Source organism: Pseudorasbora parva, chromosome 5, assembly GCF_024679245.1.
Source record: "Pseudorasbora parva isolate DD20220531a chromosome 5, ASM2467924v1, whole genome shotgun sequence".
Lineage (NCBI taxonomy): Eukaryota > Metazoa > Chordata > Actinopteri > Cypriniformes > Gobionidae > Pseudorasbora > Pseudorasbora parva.
In genome coordinates, this window is record NC_090176.1 from 5487006 (window position 1) to 5513152 (window position 26147).

The 26147-nt window shown below is 44.9% G+C and overlaps 1 protein-coding gene across 1 annotated transcript in view; it reads right to left on the reverse strand.

The window, feature by feature from the left end:
- Window positions 1-2920: 2920 nt before the first annotated feature.
- marco (macrophage receptor with collagenous structure) overlaps window positions 2921-26147 on the reverse strand; it is a 43170-nt gene continuing 19943 nt past the window's right edge. The window contains exons 5-17 of the mRNA XM_067443094.1: window positions 26008-26061; window positions 20848-20901; window positions 20634-20732; window positions 20492-20536; window positions 20273-20344; window positions 19935-19997; window positions 13640-13735; window positions 13512-13556; window positions 13374-13427; window positions 13264-13281; window positions 13105-13161; window positions 3511-3672; window positions 2921-3405 (exon numbers count right to left, since the gene is read on the reverse strand). Coding sequence (XP_067299195.1) covers window positions 3275-3405; window positions 3511-3672; window positions 13105-13161; window positions 13264-13281; window positions 13374-13427; window positions 13512-13556; window positions 13640-13735; window positions 19935-19997; window positions 20273-20344; window positions 20492-20536; window positions 20634-20732; window positions 20848-20901; window positions 26008-26061 — 950 coding nt within the window. The 3' untranslated portion in view covers window positions 2921-3274. The remainder of the gene's footprint in view (window positions 3406-3510; window positions 3673-13104; window positions 13162-13263; window positions 13282-13373; window positions 13428-13511; window positions 13557-13639; window positions 13736-19934; window positions 19998-20272; window positions 20345-20491; window positions 20537-20633; window positions 20733-20847; window positions 20902-26007; window positions 26062-26147) is intronic.

Consider the following 26147-nt stretch of genomic DNA (forward strand, 5'->3'; position numbering starts at 1 on the left):
TTTATATTTGGACCATGGGCGGCGCCATTTTGTTTGCGTTCTAGGTTGATGACGTAGAGTGGTTGAACTCCTCAATCAGCTGGCGTTACCCGTAGCTATTTTTACCACAACGCAACTCGAAAATTGTTTCAGAGTTAAACAAAACCAATGAATTGCTTTGTAATTGTACTTAAAACACACTCAAACATACATGTGCACACAAACTCACCTACACAAACAGATCGGCGGCCGGGCACAGACACCTGACAGACTGCGCTGTCTCAATCGAGATGTTGGGCTGCTCAGTCTCCACGACAGGGGCTGAATCCGAAATCGACCCCCTATACCCTGAAATAGGGCATTATTTGAAGGGACGGCCATTTGTAGTGTTGTCCGACATCATGGACATGTTCGAGTGCAGTCATTCAGTCTCACGTTGCACCGCAGTGTACAGCCGATTTACAACAGCTGTCCGACTTCACGCACCCAAACATACATGTGGACACAAACTCTCGAACTCGAACACACACGCACTGCGTGCGCGCATACATCACTATTCCCTGTGTTGATATCATAGATAGACTGTTGATATGCAGTAGATTAACTGTAATGCCTAATGTATCCAGCAGAGGGAAATATCTAGGTAGGATGATGGGATAGGGGAACGTGAGGAAGAGAGGCAGGATGTTTTGGTGATGATGCATGGGATTGGTTTGTGCATTAAAGTTTGAGCACAAGCTCAGTGAATTAACCTCAATCTTTAAACTTTCACTTTTAAGACAAATTACTTTCGCTACTTTTGTTCACTAATACAACTTGAAGGAGTTAATGAAGACGATCGAGTGTGTGAAGTCGGACAGCTGTTGTGTGTAAATCGGCTGTACACTCGTTATTGCGGTGAACGTGAGACTGAATGACTGCAATCGAACATGTCCCTATGGTGTCGGACAACACTACAAATGGCCGTCCCTTCAAATAATGCCCTATTTCAGGGTATAGGGGGTCGATTTCGGATTCAGCCCCTGTCGTGGAGACTGAGCAGCCCAACATCTCGATTGAGACAGAGCAGTCTGTCAGGTGTGTGTGCCCGGCCGCCGATCTGTTTGTGACTTGTGTAGGTGAGTTTGTGTGCACATGTATGTTTGAGTGTGTTTTAAGTACAATTACAAAGCAATTCATTGGTTTTGTTTAACTCTGAAACAATTTTCGAGTTGCGTTGTGGTAAAAATAGCTACGGGTAACGCCAGCTGATTGAGGAGTGCAAGCAATCTACGTCATCAACCTAGAACACAAACAAAATGGCGCCGCCCATGGTCCAAATATAAAATCGATTTTTTAAAATAACGTTGATCTTTCATGGGTTTTCTACTACATAATTCAGTAAGAGACATCATTTATGTTATATTAAGCCATACAAGTCTCTACACCAGGGGATCCCTTTAACAAGAGGTGTTTATTCAAGAGACACAATAGATTTTAAAACTTTGGCAGTTTCTCTTTTGTCACCGCGCGGACGATCCGCGTGCAACAGCGAATTGAGCGCTAGGGAAAAAAAAACGTCAACTGGATAGTGCGACTGGGCATGCGCCTATCCTGTCTTTACGCGCTCACTGCCAAATGAGTTCATTGAAAGGGGCATCTGTGCGTGTCTTTGAAAGGCTCGCGCGCGCATCTGTGCGTGTCTTTGAAAGGCTCGCGCGCGCACCTGTGCGTGTCTTTGAAAGGCTCGCGCGCGCATCTGTGCGTGTCTTTGAAAGGCTCGCGCGCGCATCTTTGCGCGTCTGCGCGAGGCAGAAAGGAACGTAGAAAGTGAAGTATATCCGCGATTTTATCAGTTGTGTTTCCAATTTGAGCTTAATCCTCAGAAATGCTTGGGGAAATGTAACGTTAGCTTGTGCGGACGCTACCGCACTACTTGGTCAACAGAAGAGCTTCGCTACTGAAAAGCTATTTCATTGAGAAAACAGCGACGCTACCACCACGCTACTGAAAAATGTAGTTAAGCTAGTAGCGTCACTACTTGTAGCTACGCTACTGCCCAACACTGGTTAAACTTTCTCTATATAGATTGCTGCCTGGAGACTGACGATACAGGACCCCTGATTGGAGGAAACGTGGCATGGGGAGGAGACTGAAGGACAAGAATATAAAAATGAATGAAAGAGTTGTAAAAGCATTTTGGAGCACCCAGATGCTTATCTCTTCCATTCAGAATCCTTCATATCAGATAACCTTTTTTTCATCGCTGTAATTCATAATAAATAATACTTTTGATTGATAATTCGACTCCTGGCCGATCATTGAACTTGGGGAGGACTTTGGGGAGAAAAAGTCAAACACTAGTAATTGACATACAAAACAATACTTTTACCGATTTTAAAACAAACAAATTAAATGAGAGAAATCAATACATGTCTACTGTGCTACATGTCACGTATTGCCCTGTATGCTCCCATTGTAAGTCCATTGTAGTAATTATTGTCTGTAATACACGCTGCAGTTGATCAGTTCTCAGATTTGGCTTCAGTTTAAAAGAGCACTGAGCACTGCTCCCAGTGGACCAGAGCTCTTTATAAATGCTACCGTATCCCTTCCTCCCTCATTATTATTACTGTCACCGACTGGATCATTTATTTATTAGTGCGGCCTCGTACCACTCCAGAGGACCTCACTCCCAAACCCACGCTTCCTTTACCCAGGGTCCTACAGCTAATGAGGGGCCAGACAGACACAGTGAGAGAAAGGCAGGACTGGAGAGAGGAGGTCCCTGGTGAGGAGAACAGGAGCAGAGAAGCCCTCGTAGATATAATTGCAGTAGAATGATAATCGTAGATTAGTGTCTCTTAGATCCGAAATTCAATACAGCGCTAGCTAAAGAATGATCGTGTGGAAGGGTGTTTGAGTCTACAGAAACAAAGAAGAAACATTTTAGAGTCAAAAGCTATTTTAAGCCCTTTATTTCCATAAGTGTTATGAGTTAAGAGTACACATGAATGAGTTTGTTTATACATTCATATTGTACATAGAGCAATCTTTGCATGCACACAAGTCCCATTTAAAAAAAATGCATGAATGTTGATGCCTTCATGACACCAAGCACACGTTTAAAGCATGACATTTAGTTTCATATTATGCAACACTTTCAAATATTAGTTGAATATAGTTCATCTGATCCGTGTGAGGAGAACATTAACCTTTGTACTGGACTTAATGCTTCCACTAAAAATCACCAAAACACAGATATGATGAGTTCACAAAAATGAGTTCTTGGTGTGAGAAGTTTTCTTCGTTTTATTCAAGAACAGCTAACTCCCACATCTTCGCTGTGGTTACAGTTATGACTTCCTAATCCTCCATGTGGACAGTCAAAAATGCTCCTCTCATTTCCGGTACATCTCAACTCATCCAGCCAGATGCTTCCAGTTCCTGCAGCAGATACACAGCAGATTGTCCTGAGTGGGTTTTGGAAACCATTGCATGTATACCATGAACTACTAACTAAAAGCACTTAAACATGGACAGATACATCACCTGCACCGGCGGTGTAAACCTGGGTGGCCCTCTGGTAGCCCAGCATCTTGCACACCACCAAACCATCCACAGTGTCAAAACTGTCATCACACACCGTTCCCCAGACATTATTATGCAACACCTCGACTCTTCCACGGGTGGAGCTTCCCACTAAACGAACCACTAAAGACAAATACACATACATGAGACACTCTGTTGGACAGTCTCCAGCTGCAGTATAGTATAGTATAGTATAGTATAGTACAGTACAGTATAGTATATATATATATATATATATATATATATATATATATATATATATATATATATATATATATATATATATAGTGATTAACTAGCTTCATTAGCTACGTTTATACACTATATTGCCAAAGGTTTTGGTACGCCTGCGTTTACATGCACTTGAACTTTAATAATCTGTGTATCATTCGTTCAATCGTTTTTTGATTTAACACTGAAAGTAGAAAAATTGGAAAACAGCTAGTTTTAAATTTTTTCGTTTTTCTCAAAAAAAAAAAAAAAAAAACGAAAAACGAGATTTCTACTTGATTTTTCGTTTTTCATTCAGAGGTAGAAAAATGATTAAACAGCTTGAATATTCGATTTCAGTTCTTCCTCAGTTCTGCACAGCAGAGTAAAAGTCCTGCGCATCTACCGCTGTAAGGATTCTTAACACGTTTATTGCAGCTACATTTAATATTTTATTAGTCAAAAAAACAGACTAACGAATGGCTCGACACAACCCGTAACGGGGCAGTGCTTAGGCAGGGTTTTTCTGTGTAGACCAGCGGCTTTAGACAAGCAAAGTGCCCGGGGGGTCCGCAAAGTGATTTTAAATAGCTTAGGCTATCCTACCGTATTTTCCGGACAGTAAAGTCACGTTTTTCTATCATGAAACATGTTGTGGTTTATTCCTAAGTGATTTATATATTGCATTTAACGTCAAATAATCGAAATGTTGACTTTTTAAAGTAGATACATTTTTCCAGTAACCTGCTCACTCACATGCCTATCAGTTCTGGCATTTCTAACTTGACATTGACTTAACTTTCATTATCAAAATAAAACCAAACATATAAAAAGGTTATTCTGCTTAATTTAATTTGTCTGTTGTAGCCTGTAATATTAATGCTGTGCCAGTCAATCTACTTGCTGTTATTCCAAACTCAAAGGCTGTGAAGATGCCGACTCCCACCAGTACTGAAGTAGCCTAGCTACAAAGCTTTTTTTTGTTGCATAAATAGGCTAGTATAATAAGTCAAAATGTGCGCACTGTGCAGTTCAGTTAGCCCACAGTTTAACTTCTTGAACCCATAGGCTGTTAAACTGAATATACAATTTTTTATTTTATTTTTTAATTAGCCACATAAATAACAAATTGTCAATCAATATAGACCCCCTATATTGCTATAGCGTATCCTACCGTATTTTCCGTAGGCCTACGTCACTCGTGCATCTTTCATTCGATCCAAAGTTTCCATATTTGCAATGTAACATTTGGATGCTATAAATTATGTTCTATGGATTGGGTTAAATGAGTTTGCAAATCAGCCTGAATCCACATGAATTCGTTTGGACTGCTCTCTCAGATTTGCTAATTTAATGTCGATAAAAAACTATTGCGAATTGACAGTGTTTCCATTAACCGCTGTTATGCGACTAAAACATATTTTTCCCCCTGATAAGTCATTCCAAAATAGTATGAAATTTATGTTGGTAGGTTTATGTATATCCCAGCACCGCAATAGTCATTATTTTTAATGGAAGGAGACATATAGGCGTCTTATCCAAGCATTAAATAAAATTAAAAGAACAAAATGTTTGAATTTGCATGGTGGTAACTCAAAGTTCCCGTTCATGAAAATCGAGCTGCGTCACCGCTCTGGGAACGCCTCTGCGTGATTGCGTCGTGAAGCAAGTATGTAATCAGTCCAATGGAGAGACGGAACGTCATAGGTGGGTGATGTCATCGACCCGGAAACTATAATGCCTGCCGGCAAACACACGCACCCAGCTTCTGTTGCCTTCAACAAGCGCTCTATGTTTCATTGTCCAAACTGTCTCTGTGTTGTGTCTGAGTTCAGACTTTGTTTTTTTTTTTTTTTTTTTTTTACAAAATACACACATTACTGACAGGGAGAGATTATGGCGAACGAACAGTCGTTCAGAAGGTGTGTTCCTCTCTGCTCACGCTTCCTTACGAGCGGGGATACACACCCGATGTGCGTTGTTTGTTTGGGTGAACAGCACGTGCAGTCGGCACTGCGAGCATTGTGAGGCTCTGCCTCTCCGCGTGCTGCGATCCCGCCGGGCGCTCTTCGAGGAGGGCGTCCTGGCTCGCGTTCTCCGCGGCACGGGCCCCACTGCTGCTGAGGCTTGCCAAGTCCATGTTGTGGGGTTCACAGCTGGATCTAACGGAGGGGTTTGAGATGGGCCCCGCCCTTTCTCAGCCTTCACCTGTTAGATCCATGGCTGTTACTCCGGGTTCGGGAGCCCGCTCTGTGGTTTCTCCCGCCCGGGGTGCGGCCGCGTTGCTGCAGTTATCTTCCTCCGAGGAGGTTGATGTCTGCAGTATCGATGCGGGGTTGAAGATTCGCCACTTCAAACCCCCGCGAGTGAGGAGCTAGTGGAGGTTCTGAGTCGAGTGCCGGGCCGTGGAGGGCCCTCACAGGCCATCCGAGGATGGTTCGAGCCCTCTAAGGAGGGGAGTGGCGCCGTCGAGTCAGTTGTTCCCTGCCGGTTCGCCGTTTCAGGGTGCTGCACTTGCGGTTCAGAGTACATCAGAGGCCAGCCTTTGAGAGGCTGGTGCCCTTAGTAGATTTTGCGGCAGAGTAGGAGAATCTGCCAAATATTTTTAGGTGGGTCCTGCAGTTTATAAAAAAGGGGTACGCCATACAATTCAGATGGCGTCCACCTCCTTTCAATGGGGTTCTGCCCACGGTGGTGGGCCCCGAGCAGGCTCTGGTCATGAAAGTACAGACTCTCCTACGGAAAGAGGCGATAGAAAGAGTCCCTCTGCCGGACAGAGAGTCAGGGTTTTACAGCCGGTACTTCATAGTGCCAAAGAAGGATGGGGGAGAATGCGCCCTATTTTAGATCTTCACGTCCTGAACCGCTCGGTGGCAAAACTCAAGTTCAGGATGCTCACATTCAAACAAATTGTGTCACAGATCAGGTCCGAGGACTGGTTTGTGATCATAGATCTGAAAGATGCATATTTTCATGTCTCCATCCTTCCGCAGCACAGGAAGTATCTGAGGTTCGCTTTCGGGGAGAAGCGTACCAATATCGGGTACTTCACTTTGGTCTAGCCCTCTCACCCCACACGTTCACGAAGTGTGTGGACGCGGCATTAGTCCCTTTGCGGATGCAGGGGATTCGGATCCTCAATTACATTGCCGATTGGTTGATTCTCGCTCTTTCAGCTCGTGTGGCGGCCCAGCATCGATATGCTGTGCTCGCTCACATGAGGGGGTTGGGGCTGAGGCTCAACTCCAAGAAGAGCGTGCTTTCGCCAGTCCAGAGGATCACGTATTTGGGGGTGATTTGGGATTCGATTTCTATGCGGGCCCGTCTTTCAGAGCCTCGTATAGGGTCGATTCTCTCATCAGTCAAGGGGGTGAAGTTAGACCAGTCACTCACTGTAAAGCAGTTCCAGAGACTGTTAGGTCTGATGGCAGCAGCAGCCAATGTGATTCCTTGAGACCGTTACAGTGGTGGCTCAAGACCAAGGGATATTCCCTGAGGGGAAACCCCTTTCGTGTAATCAAGCTCACGCGGCGGTGTCTCCGTGCCTTGGTTATATGGAAGGACCCTTGGTTTCTGGCCCAAGGCCCATCCCTGGGGGCACCGTGTCAGCGCGCGTCTCTTACCACGGATGCCTCGCTGATGGCTGGTCACTCGGCCCAGGGCCTGTGGCAGGAGGGCCAGCGTTTATGGCATATAAATTGTCTAGAAATGTTGGCCGTGTTTCAGGCTCCGATTGATCTGCTTCCGGGAGTTCTAGAGAGGGTCTGCCGGGACAGGGTTCATCTACTGCTAGTAGCCCCGTTTTGGCCGGCCTGAGCCTGGTTTACAGACATAGTGTCTCTTCTCGATGGCTCTCCACTGGAGATTCCGCTCAGGAGGGACCTTCTCTCTCAGGCGGCCGGGGCCGTTCTGCACCCTCGCCCAGAGCTGGAAACTGTGGGCTTGGCCTCTGAGGGGGCCCAGCTCATAAGTTCTGGTCTCTCAACCAAGGTTGTTGAGACCATTCTACACTCTAGAGCTCCCTCCACCAGGAAACTTTATGCTTTAAAATGGAGACTCTTCACCTTATGGTGCAGAGATCACCTGTGGGACCCAGTTAACTGCCCTGCGAGCGTGGTGCTGGAGTTCCTGCAGGAGAGATTCTCCTCCAGGCTAGCTCCCTCCACTTTAAAGGTGTATGTGGCAGCCCTAGCAGCCTACCACTCTCCTTTGGGTGGGGTGTCTTTGGGGCGACACCCTCTCGTAACCCGTTCCTCCGTGGGACGTTGAGGTTAAGACCTGCAGTACGCACCAGGGTGCCGGCCTGGGAATTGGCTGTCGTCCTGCAAGGCTTGTCAGGGGCTCCCTTTGAGCCCCTGGACTCAGTTTCTGAGTGGTTCCTCACCCTCAAAACTATATTTCTTCTGGCTATTTCCTTCTTGAAGAGAACAGGAGATCTGCAAGCCCTCTCTGTGGCACCCTCGTGCTTGGAATTTGCGCCCGGTATGGCTAAGGCCTTCCTTCACCCAAGGCCGGGCTATATTCCTAAGGTTCCATCCAATCCCATGAGACCTATCGTGCTCCAGGCCTTTTTATCCTCCTCTGTTTGTGACATCAGACCAGGAAACACTGAATCTGCTTTGCCCGGTTCGGGCTCTTGATACATATGTCCACTAAGCTGCCCTGTGGAGGAAGTCCGAACAACTGTTTGTGTGCTACGGGCCACCCTCAAGGGGGGGGTCCGGTGTCAAAGCAGAGGATGAGCAAGTGGGTGGTCGAGGCCATCTCACTCGCTTATGTGGCAATCGGGCAGCCTTCTCCTTTGGCTGTGCGAGCCCACTCTACCCGGGGTATGGTGGCCTCTCAGGCTCTCTTGGCGGGGGCCTCCCTGCAAGATGTATGTGATGCGGCAGGGTGGTCTTCGCCTCATACCTTTGTCAGGTTCTACGAACTAGAAATCAATTCTAATCTAATTTGCAAGTTCTCCCACTTAGAAATCATGGAGGGGTCTTAAATTGTCTTCGTATAGGTGCATGTCCACTGTGAGAGACATAATCTGAAAAAAATTAATAAATCCAGAAATCACAATCTATGATTTTTTAACTGTTTATTTGTATGATACAGCTGCAAATAAGTATTTGAACACCTGTCCATCAGCTAGAATTCTGACCCTCAAAAACCTTTTAGTCTGCTTTTAAAATGTCCACCTCCACTCCATTTATTATCCTAAATTAGATGCACCTGTTTGAGGTCATTAGCTGCTTAAAGACACATGTAATCAGTAAGAATCCAACTACTAACATGGCCAAGACCAAAGAGCTGTCCAAATACACTAGACACAAAATTATACACCTCCACAAGGCTGGAAAGGGCTACGGGGAAATTGCCAAGCAGCTTAGTGAAAAATGGTCCACTGTTGGAGCAATCATTAGAAAATGGAAGAAGCTAAACACGACTGTCAATATCCCTCGGACTGGGGATCCATGCAAGATCTCAATGATCCTAAGAAAGGTAAGAAATCAGCCCAGAACTACACAGGAGGAGCTGGTGCATTACCTGAAAAGAGCTGGGACCACCGTTTCCAAGGTTACTGTTGGTAAAACACTATGACGTCATGGTTTGAAATCATGCATGGCACGGAAGGTTCCCCTGCTTAAACCAGCACATGTCCAGGCCCGTCTATGACCATTTGGATGCTCCAGAGGAGTCATGGGAGAAAGTCGTGGTCAGATGAGACCAAAATAGAACTTTTTGGTCATAATTCCACTAAACGTGTTTGGAGGAAGAAAAATTATGAGTACTATCCCAAGAACACTATCCCTACTGTGAAGCATGGGGGTGGTAGCATCATGCTTTGGGGTGTTTTTCTGCACATGGGACAGGGCGACTGCACTGTATTAAGGAGAGGATGACCGGGGCCATGTATTGCGAGATTTTGGGAACAACCTCAGTTAGAACATTGAAGATGGGTCGAGGCTGGGTCTTCCAACATGACAATGACCCGTAGAACAGCCAGGGTAACCAAGGAGTGGCTCTGTAAAAAGCATATCAAGGTTCTGTCGTGGCCTAGCCAGTCTCCAGACCTAAACCCAATAGAGAATCTTTGGAGGGAGCTCAAGCTCCGTGTTTCTCAGTGACAGGCCAGAAACCTGACTGATCTAGAGAAGATCTTTGTGGAGGAGTGGGTCAAAATGTGGAGTCCCTCCTGCAGTGTGTGCAAACCTGGTGAAAAACTACAGGAAACGTTTGACCTCTGTAATGAAAAAACAAAGGCTACTGTACCAAATATTTACACTGATTTTCTTAGGAAAGTCAAAGACGTAGTTGCAGCTGTATCATACAAATAAATAGTTAAAAAATCATACATTGTGATTTCTGGATTTTTTTTTTTAGATTATGTCTCTCACAGTGGCCATGCACCTATGATGACAATTTCAGACCCCTCCATGTATTCTAAGTGGGAGAACATGCAAAATAGCAGGGTGTTCAAATACTTATTTTCCTCTATGCCTAATATAGACAAATATTGCAAGTTAGCCTACTACATAATACAATTTGAACAAGCAGAATAATACAGCATCACAGTACACATTTTTAGCTATGTCTATGCCTTTTAACTATTATAGTATTTTAAAGTACAACATCAAGTCAGCTGTCACTTTACTTTGGCCAGGCCCTGTGCGGTCTCACACTTGTCACAGCCCTTGCGATGGTTGGCTGTATAGCCTATTATTACAAAAACGCATGCATTAGGCTATACATTGTGTTAATTATCCCCACCCACATGCACACAAGCACCCTTTTGAGATATCAATTATAATCAATTTTAATAAAACACAAGGCTTAAATCATCAAATAAAAGAGCCTATGTATTTTAATATAGCCTATCTGTTGTTCTCCGGCTGGTTTTTACAGCTCTAAACCACGCCTTGTTTCATGATAAAAAACGTGGCTTTACAGTCCGTAAAATATTTTATGATAGCCCCAGGCACTTTGCTTGTCTAAAGCCGCTGGTCCACACAGAAAAACCCTGCCTAAGCTCTGCCCCGTTACGGGTTGTGTCGGTGAGGTCAGACACTGATGTTAGTCAAGACGGCCTGGCTATCAGTCTCCGCTCTAATTCATCCCAAAGCTGTTCTGTCGGGTTGAGCTCAGGACTCTGTGCAGGTTAGTCAAGTTCCTCAAAACCAAACTCGCTCATCCATGTCTTTATGGACCGACGCTTTGTGCACTGGAGCGCAGTCATGTTGGAACAGGAAGAGGCCATCTCCAAATTGTTCCAACAATATTGGGAGCATGAAATTGTCCAAAGTGTCTGGGTATGCTGAACCATTAAGGTCATTAAGGGGCCAACCCCAATCCCTGAAAATCCAACGCTTTGCATTGCACTTGGTAATGTAAGGCTTGAGCTGCTCAACCATGGAAACCCATTTCATAAAGCTCTCTGCAGCTCACTGAGCTCTTCTTGAGCTCATATGAAAGCGACAGGAGCAGAAGTCTGCGCAGAGGTCGGCAAATTGGAGTCAACTGGCGACTTCTGCGCACTGTGACCCTCAGCATGCGTTGCCCCGCTCTGTAATTTTATGTGGCCTACTAACAGTTGAACGGAAACTGAAAAAAATATATAAGGAAGATAATTGCATTTTTTCAATGAGAAGAAATGCTTATAAACTACAATGGAAGCACATTTGCAGAATAAATCCCTTGATGCACAACACAAAAGGTGACTTTGCCTTAGTAGAGGCTGTGATTGGATAACTGGACTAACCAGCGGACCAATGGCATCGCAGTATCTCAAATGTTTGGTTGGTGGTTCTGGGTCAAAGTCTGTCATCAGAATTATTTAAAGGTGCCCTGGAATGAAAAATTGAATTAACCTTGCCATAGTGAAATAATAAGAATTCAGTACATGGACATCACATACTGTGAGTCTCAAACACCATTGCCTCCTCCTTCTTATGTAAATCTCGTGCATGAAAAACACAGAAAAATAAGTGATTCTCAACATAATGCCAACTGTGATGCAAGTGTTGGGGATCATTTATATGTACGCCAACATTTGCATCTGTCTGAACATGTTTATTGTCAGGCGGAACTGACGGAGCCGAATCATCGGGTCTGCAGGTGAACAAGCGACACTCGAGGGATAGCGAAAACTGCAGCTCTCATGGACACATGTCATGTTCCAGGCTGTGCAGGGGACGTGAGGACTTTTCATACCCTTCCCACAGATAAAAAATGTCAACAGTCATGGTTGATGTTTATAATCGGTTATCGCTGCAATTTAATTCAAGATCGTTTGTTTGCTCGGGACATTTCAAGCAAGCTTCGCTCAGTGTCATATATTTATATTTGAGAACTTAAGTATGATGTATTTCAGAGTACATCACAGTCACTGCGTTGCCTACATTGTGACTAACGTTATATAAACATGCAATATCGTTGACGAAAAAAGACGAGTCTAAAATCACTGGTTTTGGTTTTGTCTAAGGGAATGAAGAGCATTTGTGCGGGAGATTTCAGTAATTTAAATCCCCCAAACAGAGCTTTTCTGTAAAAAAAACACATATACTATCCGGTGTTTTACCTAAACCTGTACAATCTGGCAACCATATGCACGCAACCTTTCTTTCGCGCACGGATGATTTGAAAACACCAATAACAAATAGCCTGTATTTTATCAATCTGCATTTGAGATGTTCTTCCTAATGTGTCATTCAGTCGCTCTGTGTTCTGTCAGGACTCACAAGATAAAAAATGTCAACAGTCATGGTTGATGTTTATAATCGGTTATCGCTACAATTTAATTCAAGATCGTTTGTTTGCTCGGCACATTTCAAGCAAGCTTTATCATTACATCCTAGGGACAATTTATAGGGTTGTAAATGGACCTTTAAAACTGTATCTGGACATTTTTTGCCCTTAAATAAGCCACATACCCTCTATCTAGATATCAGAGAACAATTTAACATATTGGTTCAACTCATTCTAGGGCACCTTTAAAGTAATTCCCTCCAGAAGCACCTCACACAATTGCATTCCCAAACACCAGCATCCAAATGCAATAGAACATAACAGCGTTTAATGCATTTCATCTGCCGCTCTGAGATGCAACTAATTTACAATGGAGGGAAAACAAGCCTGATTGTAGCAACTTCCATTTTTATTACAGATATTTTGTGCCAATTTGCCAGGAAGTGACGGTTTTGTTCTCTTGAACACATTGGATAGAAACAGTGTTTTATTTGCAAATGTTTTATGCCATATTCCAATTTTGTGCACAAGTTAAATTTACAACTTTGGATAGAAACATAGCTAGTGACACACATTAGTACAGACAGATGGATCAGTAGTTATGGAAATTACCAGATGCAGAATCGCTCGCACCCTTGGGTCCTACATCACCTTTCTCACCCTTCTGACCTGTTTCAGACCATCATACAATCAATTCACTCTCAATATAATACCATAGATTTTGTGCACTCACAGATATCATGGATACGCCTAAAATAAGCCAAAACATACCTTGAACTCCACTTTGCCCTAGGAGACAGAGAAAGAAGAGTAAGAGGAAAGAAAGAAAGTCAAGAAATGGACAACGATGAATGTTGCCTTCTTGTCATCAATAAACTCACCTGAATCCCCTTTACTGCCCTTTTCTCCATTCAGACCCTGAGAACCTGGGATACCTACATAAAACATCAAACTCATATGATGGCTGCATGATATAAACCCAATGTTTATCATCTGTTTTCTTGTATGTCTTTATTTACCTGGCAAGCCGATATCTCCCTTTTGACCCTGTGGACCTGGTGGCCCTGAAAACAATTATTTGCCCCAAATTATTGACAACAGCATATATCACTTTTATGTGCATGTGTTCCTCGCACTCATACAATACCTGGAATACCAAGGCCATTGCTTCCCTTTGGTCCAGGTGATCCTTTATCTCCAGGTGGTCCTTGTAGGCCAGAAGGTCCCTGTGGACCAGGAGGGCCTAAAAGACCAACCATATGTTTGGGCACAAATGAATTGTAATTATGAAACTTCATAGATGCACAATTCTGTCTTAAAACAAAGACACGTTTACAGGGTACCAGGATAATACAATAAGTACTTGCAAGAAATAACTATAATCTCTGTATTTGCTGAAGTTGGCAAATTAGTGGGATTACACTTTATTTTAAGGTGTCTTTGTTACACTGTAATTCTACATTTATGTACTTATTAATATTAACTAACCATAACCCTACATGTACTTATGATATAAATAGAATTAGGGGTTGGTTTGGGGTTAGTTGCATGTAATTATGCATAATTTATAGTTATTACTATAGTAACAACATGTAACATATGTAACAATGACACTGTAAAATAAAGTGTTACAATTAGTGGTATCAAATCTCTGAAATTTTGTTTCCTGGCCATGAATACTCAATAATCATTTCAGATAAACCGATGCACACCATATTTAATGCCAGTTGTCATAAATCTGGCTATTGCTGCATTAATGTCCTCCTGGGAAGTTCGTATTTATAAGGGAAGTTGTGTTTATGGCGTCAGGTGGTTCAAGTCACTTTGGTCAGAGCAAGATGGCGATATACCTTTTATTAATTAACTACACAAAATACAGCAAGGTTTTTAAACTCTTCTAGAAATAAAAAAAACTCTGGGCTCAAAGACAATCCTGAGCTCCCCGCTCATATTTATGTCATTTTGGTGGCATTAATGTGCGTTCAACTCATAAAAACAATCTTTCCAACATGACCTGAGCTCACCACATGTTCATAATTTTCACAGAGATTGACAATTTGCCAAATGAGGTCATCCCCTTCTAAATGGCATGAAGTCACTCTGGGTAATGATCTGAGCTATAGTGTTCAGGGCTTGACATTAACTTTTTTGCTCACCAGCCACCGTGGCTAGTGGTTTCCCAAAGTTACTAGCCACTCAGCATTTTCACTGGCCACAATTTTGCTGTTTGGAAAATACATTCCCTTTCAGTCAGTACACTACGAGTTACGTCAGTTCTGACGAAATGGGGGTTTTGCTTAGAAAGCCAGCTGCCTTCAATCTCAATCAAAACGATCCAATGACATGGAAATGTCATGGGTCTGTGGAATTTGCCTAATGCAAGCCCGCCCCACACCTCGGGCCGCACCCCCCTCCGCAACACTGCCCGTGGGGCTTCTGGGGGCGGCCTGTGACGAGCACGCCTGCCAACCTCCAGTGGTTTCTTTCCCGAGGTGCATGAAGAGGTGTTGAAGTCGTGGAAGGCTCCATTGTCTTATTGCGACCGCCCGACAGCCGCTTCCGCCTTCACTGCGCTCGATGGGGGCGTGGCTAAAGGGTACACTGGGGTTCCCCCCGTGGAGCGTTCTGTTGCGATGCAACTGTGTCCAAAGAGCGCCAACACGTGGCGTGGCGACCCAAAGCACCCCTTCCAAGCCTGTAGGTTCTCAGCCACGCTTGTGGGTAAGGCCTATAGAGCTGTTGGGCAGGCCGTGTCCACTTTGCATTCGATGGCAATCCTTCAAGTCCATCAGGCGAAGGTGCTCAGAGATATGCACTAGCGCAGTGTTGACCCTGCACTTATGCAGGAGCTGCGGGCGGCCACCGACCTCGCCCTACCGTTCGGGCTGTTGTTCAGGTGATGTCCACTTGTGTGGTCCAGGATCGCCACCTATGGCTCAACCCGGCCGAGATGCGTGAGGCTGACAGGACACGGTTTCTGAACGCCCCCATCTCCCAGGCTGGTATATTCAGCGGGCGGTCGAGGACTTTGCCCAACAGTTCTTGGCCGCTCAGAGACAGACTGAGGCGATCATGCACATCCTGCCCCAGCTGCTGTTCTAAGCCAGCGGCCACCTCAGTGCCTCACCACTCTCGGTCCCCTCTGTCGCCGGCCCCCTCCCAGTCGAGACTACCGCGGGACGTGCCGCCTCCCCTGGTCTCCACTGGCAGGACGCGGAACTTGACCCCACCCACCATCCGGGCCGCTTCCATGCCTCCTGGGTCTGGGCTGGTTGTTCCGCTTCGCTGACCCACGCCGGGTATGCCTATGGCTCGCATGATCCCCTTGGTTCAGTTTTTGGGGGCCTGGCTAGAGCTCCCCAAGCTGTCCAACTGGCTCGCCCGCACCATCATGCTCGGCTATGTGATTCAGTTCCCACGATCTCCTCTCCGCTTTCGGGAGTCCGCTATCCATTGGTGGGTGGTAATGCCCCTGTCATGTGTGCGGAGATCGACACCCTACTGGCAAAGGGTGCCATCGAGATCGTACCTCCGGCCGAGATGAAGTCCGGCTTCTACAGCCCTTACTTCATTGTACCCAAGAAAGGCGGTGGGTTACGGCCAATCCTTGAACTACACATCTTGAACTGAACCCTACACAGGCTTCCCATCAAGATGTTGACAGCCAAACGCATTTTCGAATGCGTTCGTCCACGCGATTGGTTTGCAGTAATCGACCTGATCTATGTCTCCATACTTCCTCGACACAGACCGTTTCTTTGGTTTGCCTTCGAGGGGAGAGCATACCAGAATGCCGTACTCCCATTTGGGCTGGCTCTGTCTCCTCGCGTCTTTACGAAGGTCGTCGAGGCAGCCCTTGTGCCACTCAGGCAACTCGGGGTTCGCATCCAGAATTATCTCGACGACTGGCTGATCCTCAGCCACTTGCGACAGCAGGTTTGCGAACACAGGGACTTGGTTCCCTAACCCTTCTCAATGATCTTGCCCGTCTGGGCCTTCAGGTCAACTGGGAAAAGAGCAAACTCTGCCAAGTGCAGAGGATCTCTTTTCTCGGTATGGAGATCGACTCGGTCGCCATGTCCGCGCATCTTACGAGTGAGTGCGCACAGTCTCTGCTGACCTGCCTTTGTCAGATCGAATGCAGGAACTTGGTCCCACTGAAACTTTTTCAGAGGCTCCTGGGGCATATGGCGTCTGCAGCTGCAGTAACGTTGCTCCGCTCTGGTTGCTCCATATGAGACTGCTTCAGCACTGGCTTCACGATCGAGTCCTGAGGTAGGCATGGCAACGCGGCATGTTTCGGGTCCAAGTGACCTCGACCTGCTGCCAAGCCTTCACCCCATGGAGGAACCTTCAGTTTCTACGGGTGGGAATTCCCTTAGAACGAATTTCCAGGCATGTTGTTGTATCCACGGATGACTCTGCCACAGGCTGGGGTGCCATGTGCAATGGTCATGCTGCCGCTGGGGCCTGGAAAGATCCCCAGTGTGTGTGGCATGTCAAGTGCCTTGAGTTGCTGGCCGTACGTCTTGCCCTGCTCCGCTTTCGAGCCCTGCTCAAGGACAGGCACGTACTGGTTCGACAACACGGCGACAGTAGCGTACATCAACTGCTAAGGTGGTCTACGCTCCCGCCACATGTCGCAACTCACCCGCCACCTCTTGTTATGGAGTCAGAGGCATCTGAGGTCGCTTCATGCCATTTATGTCCCGGGGGAACTGAACCATGCGGCCGACAAGCTGTTGCGGTTTCAGCCTCTTCCGGGGGAATGGCAGCTCCATCCCTAAGCGGTTCAGCTGATATGGGACCAGTTTGGCAATGCACAGATAGATCTGTTTGCCTCCCATGACCCCTCCCATTGCTGCTGATACTATTCCATGACCGAGGGGACCCTCGGCACGGATGCACACGTATGTGTTTCCCCCAGTGAGCCTTCTCGCACAGCTCCTGTGCAAGATCAGGGAGGACAAGGAGCAGGTCCTCATGGTCGCCCCATATTGGCCTGGCCGGACCTGGTTCTCCGAACTCATACTCCTTGCGACAGCACCTCCCTGGTCTATTCCTCTGAGGAAGGACTATTTCTAAGACCTATTCCTTTCTCAGAGAGGGGGTACTGTATGACACCCGCGTCCTGACCTCTGGAACCTCCACGTGTGGCTCCTGGACGGGATGCGGCAGGTTTGTGTGGCCTACCACCACCGGTGGTCGCCACTATCACTTCAGCGAGGGCCTCGTCCACAAGACGGGCCTACGCTTCGAAGTGGAACCTCTTCGTCACCTGGTGTGCTTCTCGAGGAGAAGATCCCACCAAATGCCCGATCGGGTCAGTGCTCTCCTTCCTCCAGGAAGGGTTGAAGAGAAGGCTGTCTCCCTCCACCCTCAAGGTCTACGTGTTGGCAATAGCTGCTCACCATGACCTGCTGGAAGCAACAACGGTGGGACAGCATGTTCTGGTCCGCAGGTTCCTCAGGGGGGCAAGAAGGTTAAATCCACCTCGCCTCTTACAGGTACCCTCTTGGGACCTTGCAGTGGTCCTAACTGCCCTGCGTATGGCTCCCTTCGAGCCTCTGCAGACAGCGGAGATTAAGTTCCTGTTGATGAAGACAGTGCTCCTTGTTGCTCTGGCGTCGATCAAGAGGGTAGGGGACCTGCAGACATTCTCGGTTGACGAAGCGTGTCTGGAATTCGGGCCAGCTAACTCTCACGTGATCCTGAGACCCTGGCCCGGATATATGCCCAAGGTTCCTACCACTCCCTTCAGGGACCAGGTGGTGAACCTGCAAGCGCTGCCATTGGAGGAGGCAGACCCAGCCTCGGCACTGCTCTGTCCAGTATGCGCCCTTCACGCTTACGTAGACAGGACGCGGTGCTTCAGGACTTCAGACCAGCTCTTTGTCTGTTACGGAGGGAAGCAGAAAGGGAAGCAGAGGCTGTCTCCAAGCAAAAGGCTGTCCCACTGGACCTCTCCGAAGTCCCTGAGTTCCTCCAGCACTGTTGATGCTGGCACCAGAATGCATGCCCGGATGGTCCCAGCCCTCGTGCTAGGCTAGGTGCCCCGTGTACACGGTTCCCCCACAGGCCAACCGTCACATGTGTATTCTCCATGGTAAGTCTCCTTGAGCGCGTGTCTTCCCTTAGCAAGACCCTTGCCATCCCTGGGTTTTAAAAACTTTTACCACCTGCGGCTGTCTACTCCAGGTTCTTCTGTATGCATCCCAGACATGGTTCATACGTGTATTCCTAAGTCCTCCCTATGGGTAGGCGCTGTGATCGCATTTCTCCAAGTGGGATATGCCTCCCAGTGTACCTTGGTAGCTGAGCTGGTCTGTCGTCGTCTTAAACTCCAAGGCAGGGTGCTCAGTTCATCCCAGGATGCTAGAAGACAAGTGCTGTGACGTGATTAGACTTGACCCCCATTTCGTCAGTACTGACGTAACTCGTAGTGTACTGATTGAAAGGGAACACCACTCTGTTACGTATGTAACCCTCGTTCCCTGAAGGAAGGGAACGAAGACGTTCCGTCCCCATGCCACATCTGCTGTGCCGCTGGGATGGCCGGGGTGGAAGGCCTCGGCTCCTCAGCAGGTAGCATAAATGCGTGACTGCTATGCAACGCCGTTTATACCCACGCTGTGGGGCAGGCTTGCATTAGGCAAATTCCGCAGACCCATGACATTTCCATGTCATTGGATCGTTTTGATTGAGATTGAAGGCAGCTGGATTTCTAAGCGAAGCCCCCATTTCGTCAGTACAAACGTAATGTCTCCGTTCCCTTCCTTCAGGGAACGAGGGTTACATACGTAATCGAGACGTTCTATTTGGTTAAAGTTGACTTTGGCATGCTTAAATTACTTGATTTTGAGTCATTTTACTTGATTTAAGATTTAAAGATTTAAGATTTAAAACCCTTTCAAACTTTCAAATACAGAGTGACCCCCAAATCAAGACTACATTGTAAATCAGCTGGGATGTACAGGTGGGCAAGGGGTGGGCAATATGATAGGCTAATATGATAAATGTAATATGATATGATATAGATATAAAATAAAATAAAAATAAAATAAAAATTCAGATACTAATACATATTTATTTAATATGTATACATTTATTTAATATCTGGAATCCCAGAATGCTATGCGGGCGCGTTAAAGTCGCTTGACGTCACCCATAGGAATAAAGTGGAGTGCGGCGCGACAGAAGTGTTGCACGGACAAGTGGATCTGCACCTGGAGAGAGAGCGCTTTTGTTGTGTGTCATTCAGCGCGATTCCGCCTATCTCGCCTTCACTAACTGCAAGTTAATCGATTAAGAATTGTAGTTGAATTGTAGCTAATTTTATGATACGACGGTCTTGCCATTTCATTTGGCTGTAAATTATATTCAGTAGTGTTAATGTCAAGCCCTGATAGTGTTGTATTGTTTCTGTACACAAGCTTTCTTACCGCTTACACCTGAAGGCCCCTGCTCTCCTCGCTCACCACTGGGACCTGGCTCTCCTTTACGCCCTGATGAAGAAAGATTTCAAGTACAAGGTGTCAAACAGTGCCAAATGTAGAACAGTCAAGTTGAGATTTATGTTTAATGGTGTTTAATAAGGGAAGCATCACTATTACTACTGTTAAGACTAAACAGATTAAAGTGGTTTCACTTTTGCACAACTGTACTGCAATGTAAAAAAAACAACACTGTATTTTCTTATTATTATTTTTAGTAGTAGTAGTAATACTACTGTAGACAATCTATTAAATCATTTGGTTCAGATTTGTCTTCCAAGCAGTACCTGGAAATCCTGGGGTTCCTGGGAAACCCGTCTTTCCATCGGCACCTGGACGACCATCATTCCCAGGTAAACCTTGTGTGCACAGAGCAGTAGTTATTAGAGCAGTAGTAAAACTCTTAACACATGCGTAAAATGTGCAAGGAATTTCCACAACATATATTTTCTGTTTTATTACTGCATGAATTATTAAGGTGGCCTTTGATCATAATAATCAGGCACCTTGTATTCCCCTCTCTCCTGGATCCCCCTTCGGGCCTGAAACACCTGGAGACAGAAATAAATAAAGTCAGGGAGAGATGTGGATCTGCTTTACACTGTTCCATATGGGGTGAGAGATGTGTGAAAACGAGGAGGCGATTACCAGGTACACCCGGGATGCCAGCCGGACCCATTTGCCCAACTGAACCTGGGAATCCTCTCTCTCCTTTTTCACCTAGAGCTCCAGGCCTCCCTTCTTCACCTGAAAGAGTAATTTTTTTTAAAACAGAGCACAATAATTACACATACTTTTCAAGAGCATGCACACTATTCATATATGCATGCAAATTCCTACAGATGCACAAAAATACACTAACCTGGTGCGCCAGTGTCTCCTTTCTGTCCTGGGCTCCCTTCTATTCCAGGAGGACCTGATACAGAATAAAGCTGGATTATAAATACTGACTGCACAAAGCTGTGACATCAAAGTAACAAAAACTGAGTGAGAGTAAGAGATGTGTGGGTAAAACCTCTAGAGGTAAAACCACTGTTAATGTCTGTTATTAATAGCAGGGGAAGCTAAAAACACACATATTGTGAAGGAGCATGCAGAAAGTGATTCTGGTCACTGAGCTCTGCTGCTGAATTGCAAAGATGAGACCAATCAAAACCAGCCCCTTTTTCGGCCCTATAAACAGGGGACATGATCTCAGATGTGGGTGCCTCACAGATATTTTGTATCTCTCTGGATTCCAGCTAGTAAGAGCTGTGTAGGTAAAACCTCACTCCTCTGCCCTCCCATGCTATTTGACACTGGTTTGAATCCGGTGAAGTGCAAGTAGAATCAGTAACATTGGTCCAGTGACCCAGAGGGGCATGGCGTTTTTTGAGAGTAAGAGCGGAGTAAGAGATGTGCAGGTAAAACCTCAAGAGACGCACAAGAGGCAGTGGTTTTACACATCCTAGTTGATGATGTATCAAATCCCATTCTGTGAGGTACAAGTAGGGCCAGTTACAGTGGTGCCATGACCCGGAGGGGATTGAGGTTTAGGGGATGAGTGTTAATTAGATTCCAGCTAATAACAGCTATGCAATTAAAACCTCCCCCCCCCATGCTAGTTAACACTGGTTCGAATCCTGTTCAAATTGGTTGCAAATAGGATCATTCACAGTGGTGCCATGAGCCGTAGGGAATTGAGTTGGGGGGGGGGGGTAGTGAGTGTAGGGTGTAAGAGTGGATTTCACCTAAAAACAAACTCAAGGGATTAAAGCTGCAATAAAGACAATAAAACGTCACTCTCTGAATACAAGAGAAAACAAGACTGCGCCTGGCCCAATCCTATTTCCTCACCCCTGCCGAGATATGACCCTCTCACCCTCTGAGAGGGTCACACAAACATGCAAATCTCACAGATACTGCCACAAGCTGTGTCTGTATGGTCAATATAAATACTTTTGGTGTGATTGGTAAAACAGGTTTCATCCTCACATCAGTGGAACTGGTGACATTCCAGCTCTAGTAAAACAAAGGACAAAGTAAAAGAAGGACAACCGGGTTTGTTCCTCTGGTGTGGGGAGATGCTCATAAAGATCTTTTGATAAACATTTGCTGTCAGGCCTCAAGGATAGGTGGGACCATTTGGGTCTGAGAAAAGAACCAAGATTTGCATAAATATTTGGGTGCTAAATGTTTATTGTTCTTTGATCTGGTGGAGTATTTAAGGGAAAGGAGCAAAGCACTCAGGGAAGCATCTGTATCCAGAACTTCCCACACTGTTCCCGTGTGTCTCTATAGCCAGGTAAATGATGACTCGTTGAAACTATGTTTATACTATTTTATACTTGAGTAATATTGTATGCTGATCAGTTGTGTATAATTGTCTTTTAATTTGACTATATTTTGATGTTTTTGCCTGGCTAAATAAACATTAACTTTGATTAATCTTGCATTATTCTAAGGCCGCTTCTTTTAGTATGATCAATCGGAGTCTGGTATTTCCGCAGGCGTTGTGTCAGGATAGATCAAACCGTAGGACTCAATGACTGGAGCATGGAGCACAACATTAGGGATAATCTGATTTCTTACTATCACTGTATTAGCAAGTTGCAGTTCCTGTGATTATTATTCCCATTACACTTTAAGATGAGTAAGCAGGCGCAACCACTTAAAGGTAAAATATTCACTCTGCAATCCTCTGACTAATATCAGAACTGGCCCGTCTGTGTTTATGAGAATGTAATTCGCGAAACATATCTCTAAGAGATATCAGGTCCCTTGATGAACGAGAAGTAGAGATACTGAGGGAGATCAAAGATCTAAATTAAATCACAACTAATTATACGATCAGCCATAATTTATAAACGTAACAAACTCAAGGAAACTACATACAATTAGAGTCAGATTAAATTAAAAGATGGAGTCAGATTTAAAATTGGATCTTCACACTTTAATAAATTACAGTGTCCTTTATAGAAGCGCCTGAAAAGACGAACACGCATTATTCCTTCGACCAGCTGTTGGATTCCTACGTTGGGCCAAACAGGTGGAGTTTACAAGGGGATGACCGCTACAACCAGATGAGGCTCACAAGAGGCAGTGGTTTTATTATTTGCAAACTGTCCTCCTCCAAAAAAAGAAAGAAAAAAACTCTATAGGTCGTTTTTCAAGCACCTTATTACGACCTTTATTTAAGTTAAGTTTTTAAAGTCATGTGCCCTCTAGCTGAAGTACCAATTATTACAGTGTTGTGTAATGTCTGTCATCATGAAATGATGTATAACTGTCATTACCAATCAAAATGAGTGTTCATTTTAATGCAATGTGTAGACTTTTTACCACCATTTGTCATATTCCCATTTACCAAAAAAAAAAAAATGTTTTTATTTACAACTACACCCACCCCATCCCTAAACCTACCCAGAGATTTATAGTGCATACACACTTTATGACCATGTGTTCCCTGGGACCGAACTCACAATTGAAATATTGTCAAAATATTGTCAACAGGGGCACAACTTTAGTAAACGCTCCTATGAGTCGTATTTCATGAATTGAAATACAGGTCCTTCTCAAAAAATTAGCATATTGTAATAAAATAATTACATTATTTACCATAATGTAATGATAAAAATTCAACTTTCATATATTTTTGATTTACTGCACACCAACTGAAATATTTCAGGTCTTTTATTGTTTTAATACTGATGATTTTGGCATACAGCTCATGAAAACCCAAAATTTCTATCTAAAAAAATTAGCATATCATGAAAAGGTTCTCTAAACGAGCTATTAACCTAATCATCTGAATCAACTAATTAACTCTTAACACCTGCAAAATTATGTTTACAGTGTGCAATATAACAAGAGTTCATGTTTCGCATGTAAAAAAACGGTATTTTTCACACAATTTTCTTTTCACCGCTGTTTCCTCTGTCCTAAAAACAGCCTGATGATTTCCTTGTTCTATGAAGTCCCTCCTTCAGAGAAATGTAACGAGTTCTGATTGGACCAGCGCTTCCCGTGTTGTGATTGGACAGCAGCTTAGCGCACTTTGCCCGGAAAGGTCCCGCTAACGGGGAGATGCAAGCGCTGAATGCGCACTCTTCTCCACGTGGGAGAGCAACAAAACCACGCCCCCTTTTTTGCATGTTCTTGTGGGCGGAGGGTTAGTCAACAAACGGTTCTAGTGACGTCATTACATCCCTGCACTTCCTGCTGTAGTCCAAACCGGCCGTTCGCTGTAGGCTTTGAAAGGGAACTTCTGTTAAATAAAATATCTCGCTTGGCATTGAACTTTGAGCTTTATAATTTTACAGGTATTATTTATGCTCTAACAGCAACATTACACACTAACTAAAGTTTGAAAGATGGAATCGCGAAGAACGGGACCTTTAAAAACTCCCAGCCTGATTCATTACTCAAAACCGCAATCATGGGTAAGACTGCCGACCTGACTGCTGTCCAGAAGGCCATCATTGACAGCCTCAAGTGAGAGGGGAAGACACAGAAAGAAAATTCTGAACAATAGGCTGTTCCCAGTGGGAAGTCTGTGGGAAGGAAAAGTGTGGCAAAAATGCTGCACAATGAGAAGAGGTGACCGGACCCTGAGGAAGATTGTGGAGAAGAACCGATTACAGACCTTGGGGGACCTGCGGAAGCAGTGGACTGAGTCTGGAGTAGAAACATCCAGAGCCACCGTGCACAGGAAATGGGCTACAGGTGCCGCATTCCCCAGGGCAAGACACTTTTGGGCTACAGAGAAGCAGCACTGGACTGTTGCTAAGTGGTCCAAAGTACTTTTTTTCGGAAGAAAGCAAATTTTGCAAGTCATTCGGAAATCAAGGTGCCAGAGTCTGGAGGAAGACTGGGGAGAAGGAAATGCCAAAATGCCTGAAGTCCAGTGTCAAGTACCCACAGTCAGTGATGGTCTAGGGTGCCATGTCAGCTTCTGGTGTTGGTCCACTGTGTTTTATCAAGGGCAGGGTCAATGCAGCTAGCTATCAGGAGATTTTGGAGCACTTCATGCTTCCATCTGCTGAAAAGCTTTATGGAGATAAAGCTTTGGTTTTTCAGCACGACCTGGCACCTGCTCACAGTGCCAAAACCACTGCTAAATGGTTTATTGACCATGGTATTACTGTGCTCAATTGGCCTGCCAACTCTCCTGACCTGAACCCCATAGAGAATCTGTGGGATATTGTGAAGAGAAAGTTGAGAGACGAAAGAGCCAACACTCTGGATGAGCTTAAGGCCACTATCGAAGCATCCTGGGCCTCCATAGCACCTCAGCAGTGCCACAGGTCTCCATGCCACGCCACATTGAAGCAGTCATTTCTGCAAAAGGATTCCCCACCAAGTATTGAGTGCATAACTGAACATAATTATTTCAAGGTTTTTTGTATTAAAAACACTTCTTTTATTGGTCGGATGAAATATGCTAATTTTTTTAGATGCCAAAATCATCAGTATTAAAACAATAAAATACCTGAAATATCTCAGTTGGTGTGCAATGAATCTAAAATATATGAAAATCTATTTTTTATCATTACATTATGGTAAATAATGAACTTTATCACAATATGCTAATTTTTGGAGAAGGACCTGTATTGTTGATAGGAGCACAACTTTAGTAAACGCTCCTATGGGTCGTATTTCGAGGAAGTGACAAACAACATATATAGGCGTATTGGTTGGAGGACATGTTGATTAGTTGATATAGAGGTTTGAGTATGACCTGTTATATTAGCAAAGTCATTAGCATCTCTCAAAAAATCTAACCTTTTTTAAATAGGTATGGTTCAAATAACTCTTAATAAAGATGTTTTACTAAATTTTAAACATTTTTGAAGTGTCCAATGTGAGTAAAGTCAAGCGTTGTACAAATAAATCATGCATATTACAAGGAATACCTAAATATTTAATCCTTCATATATTGCTTTTGTAAAACTGGAGTGAGAAGGTGACTGATTGACTATATTTTCAATGCATGGATCCTCATACAGAGCAGAAGTGATTGAAAGTGATTGTACACAGTTACCTTGTAATCCAGGTAGGCCAGGTTTTCCAGGTGGACCAGGAGGACCAACCATAACTATAAAATAAGACAAATAATTAATTCTTTGGGACACACCGATGGTGTTTCCTGCTTTGAAGTGGTCATGAAATGGAGAATCCAAA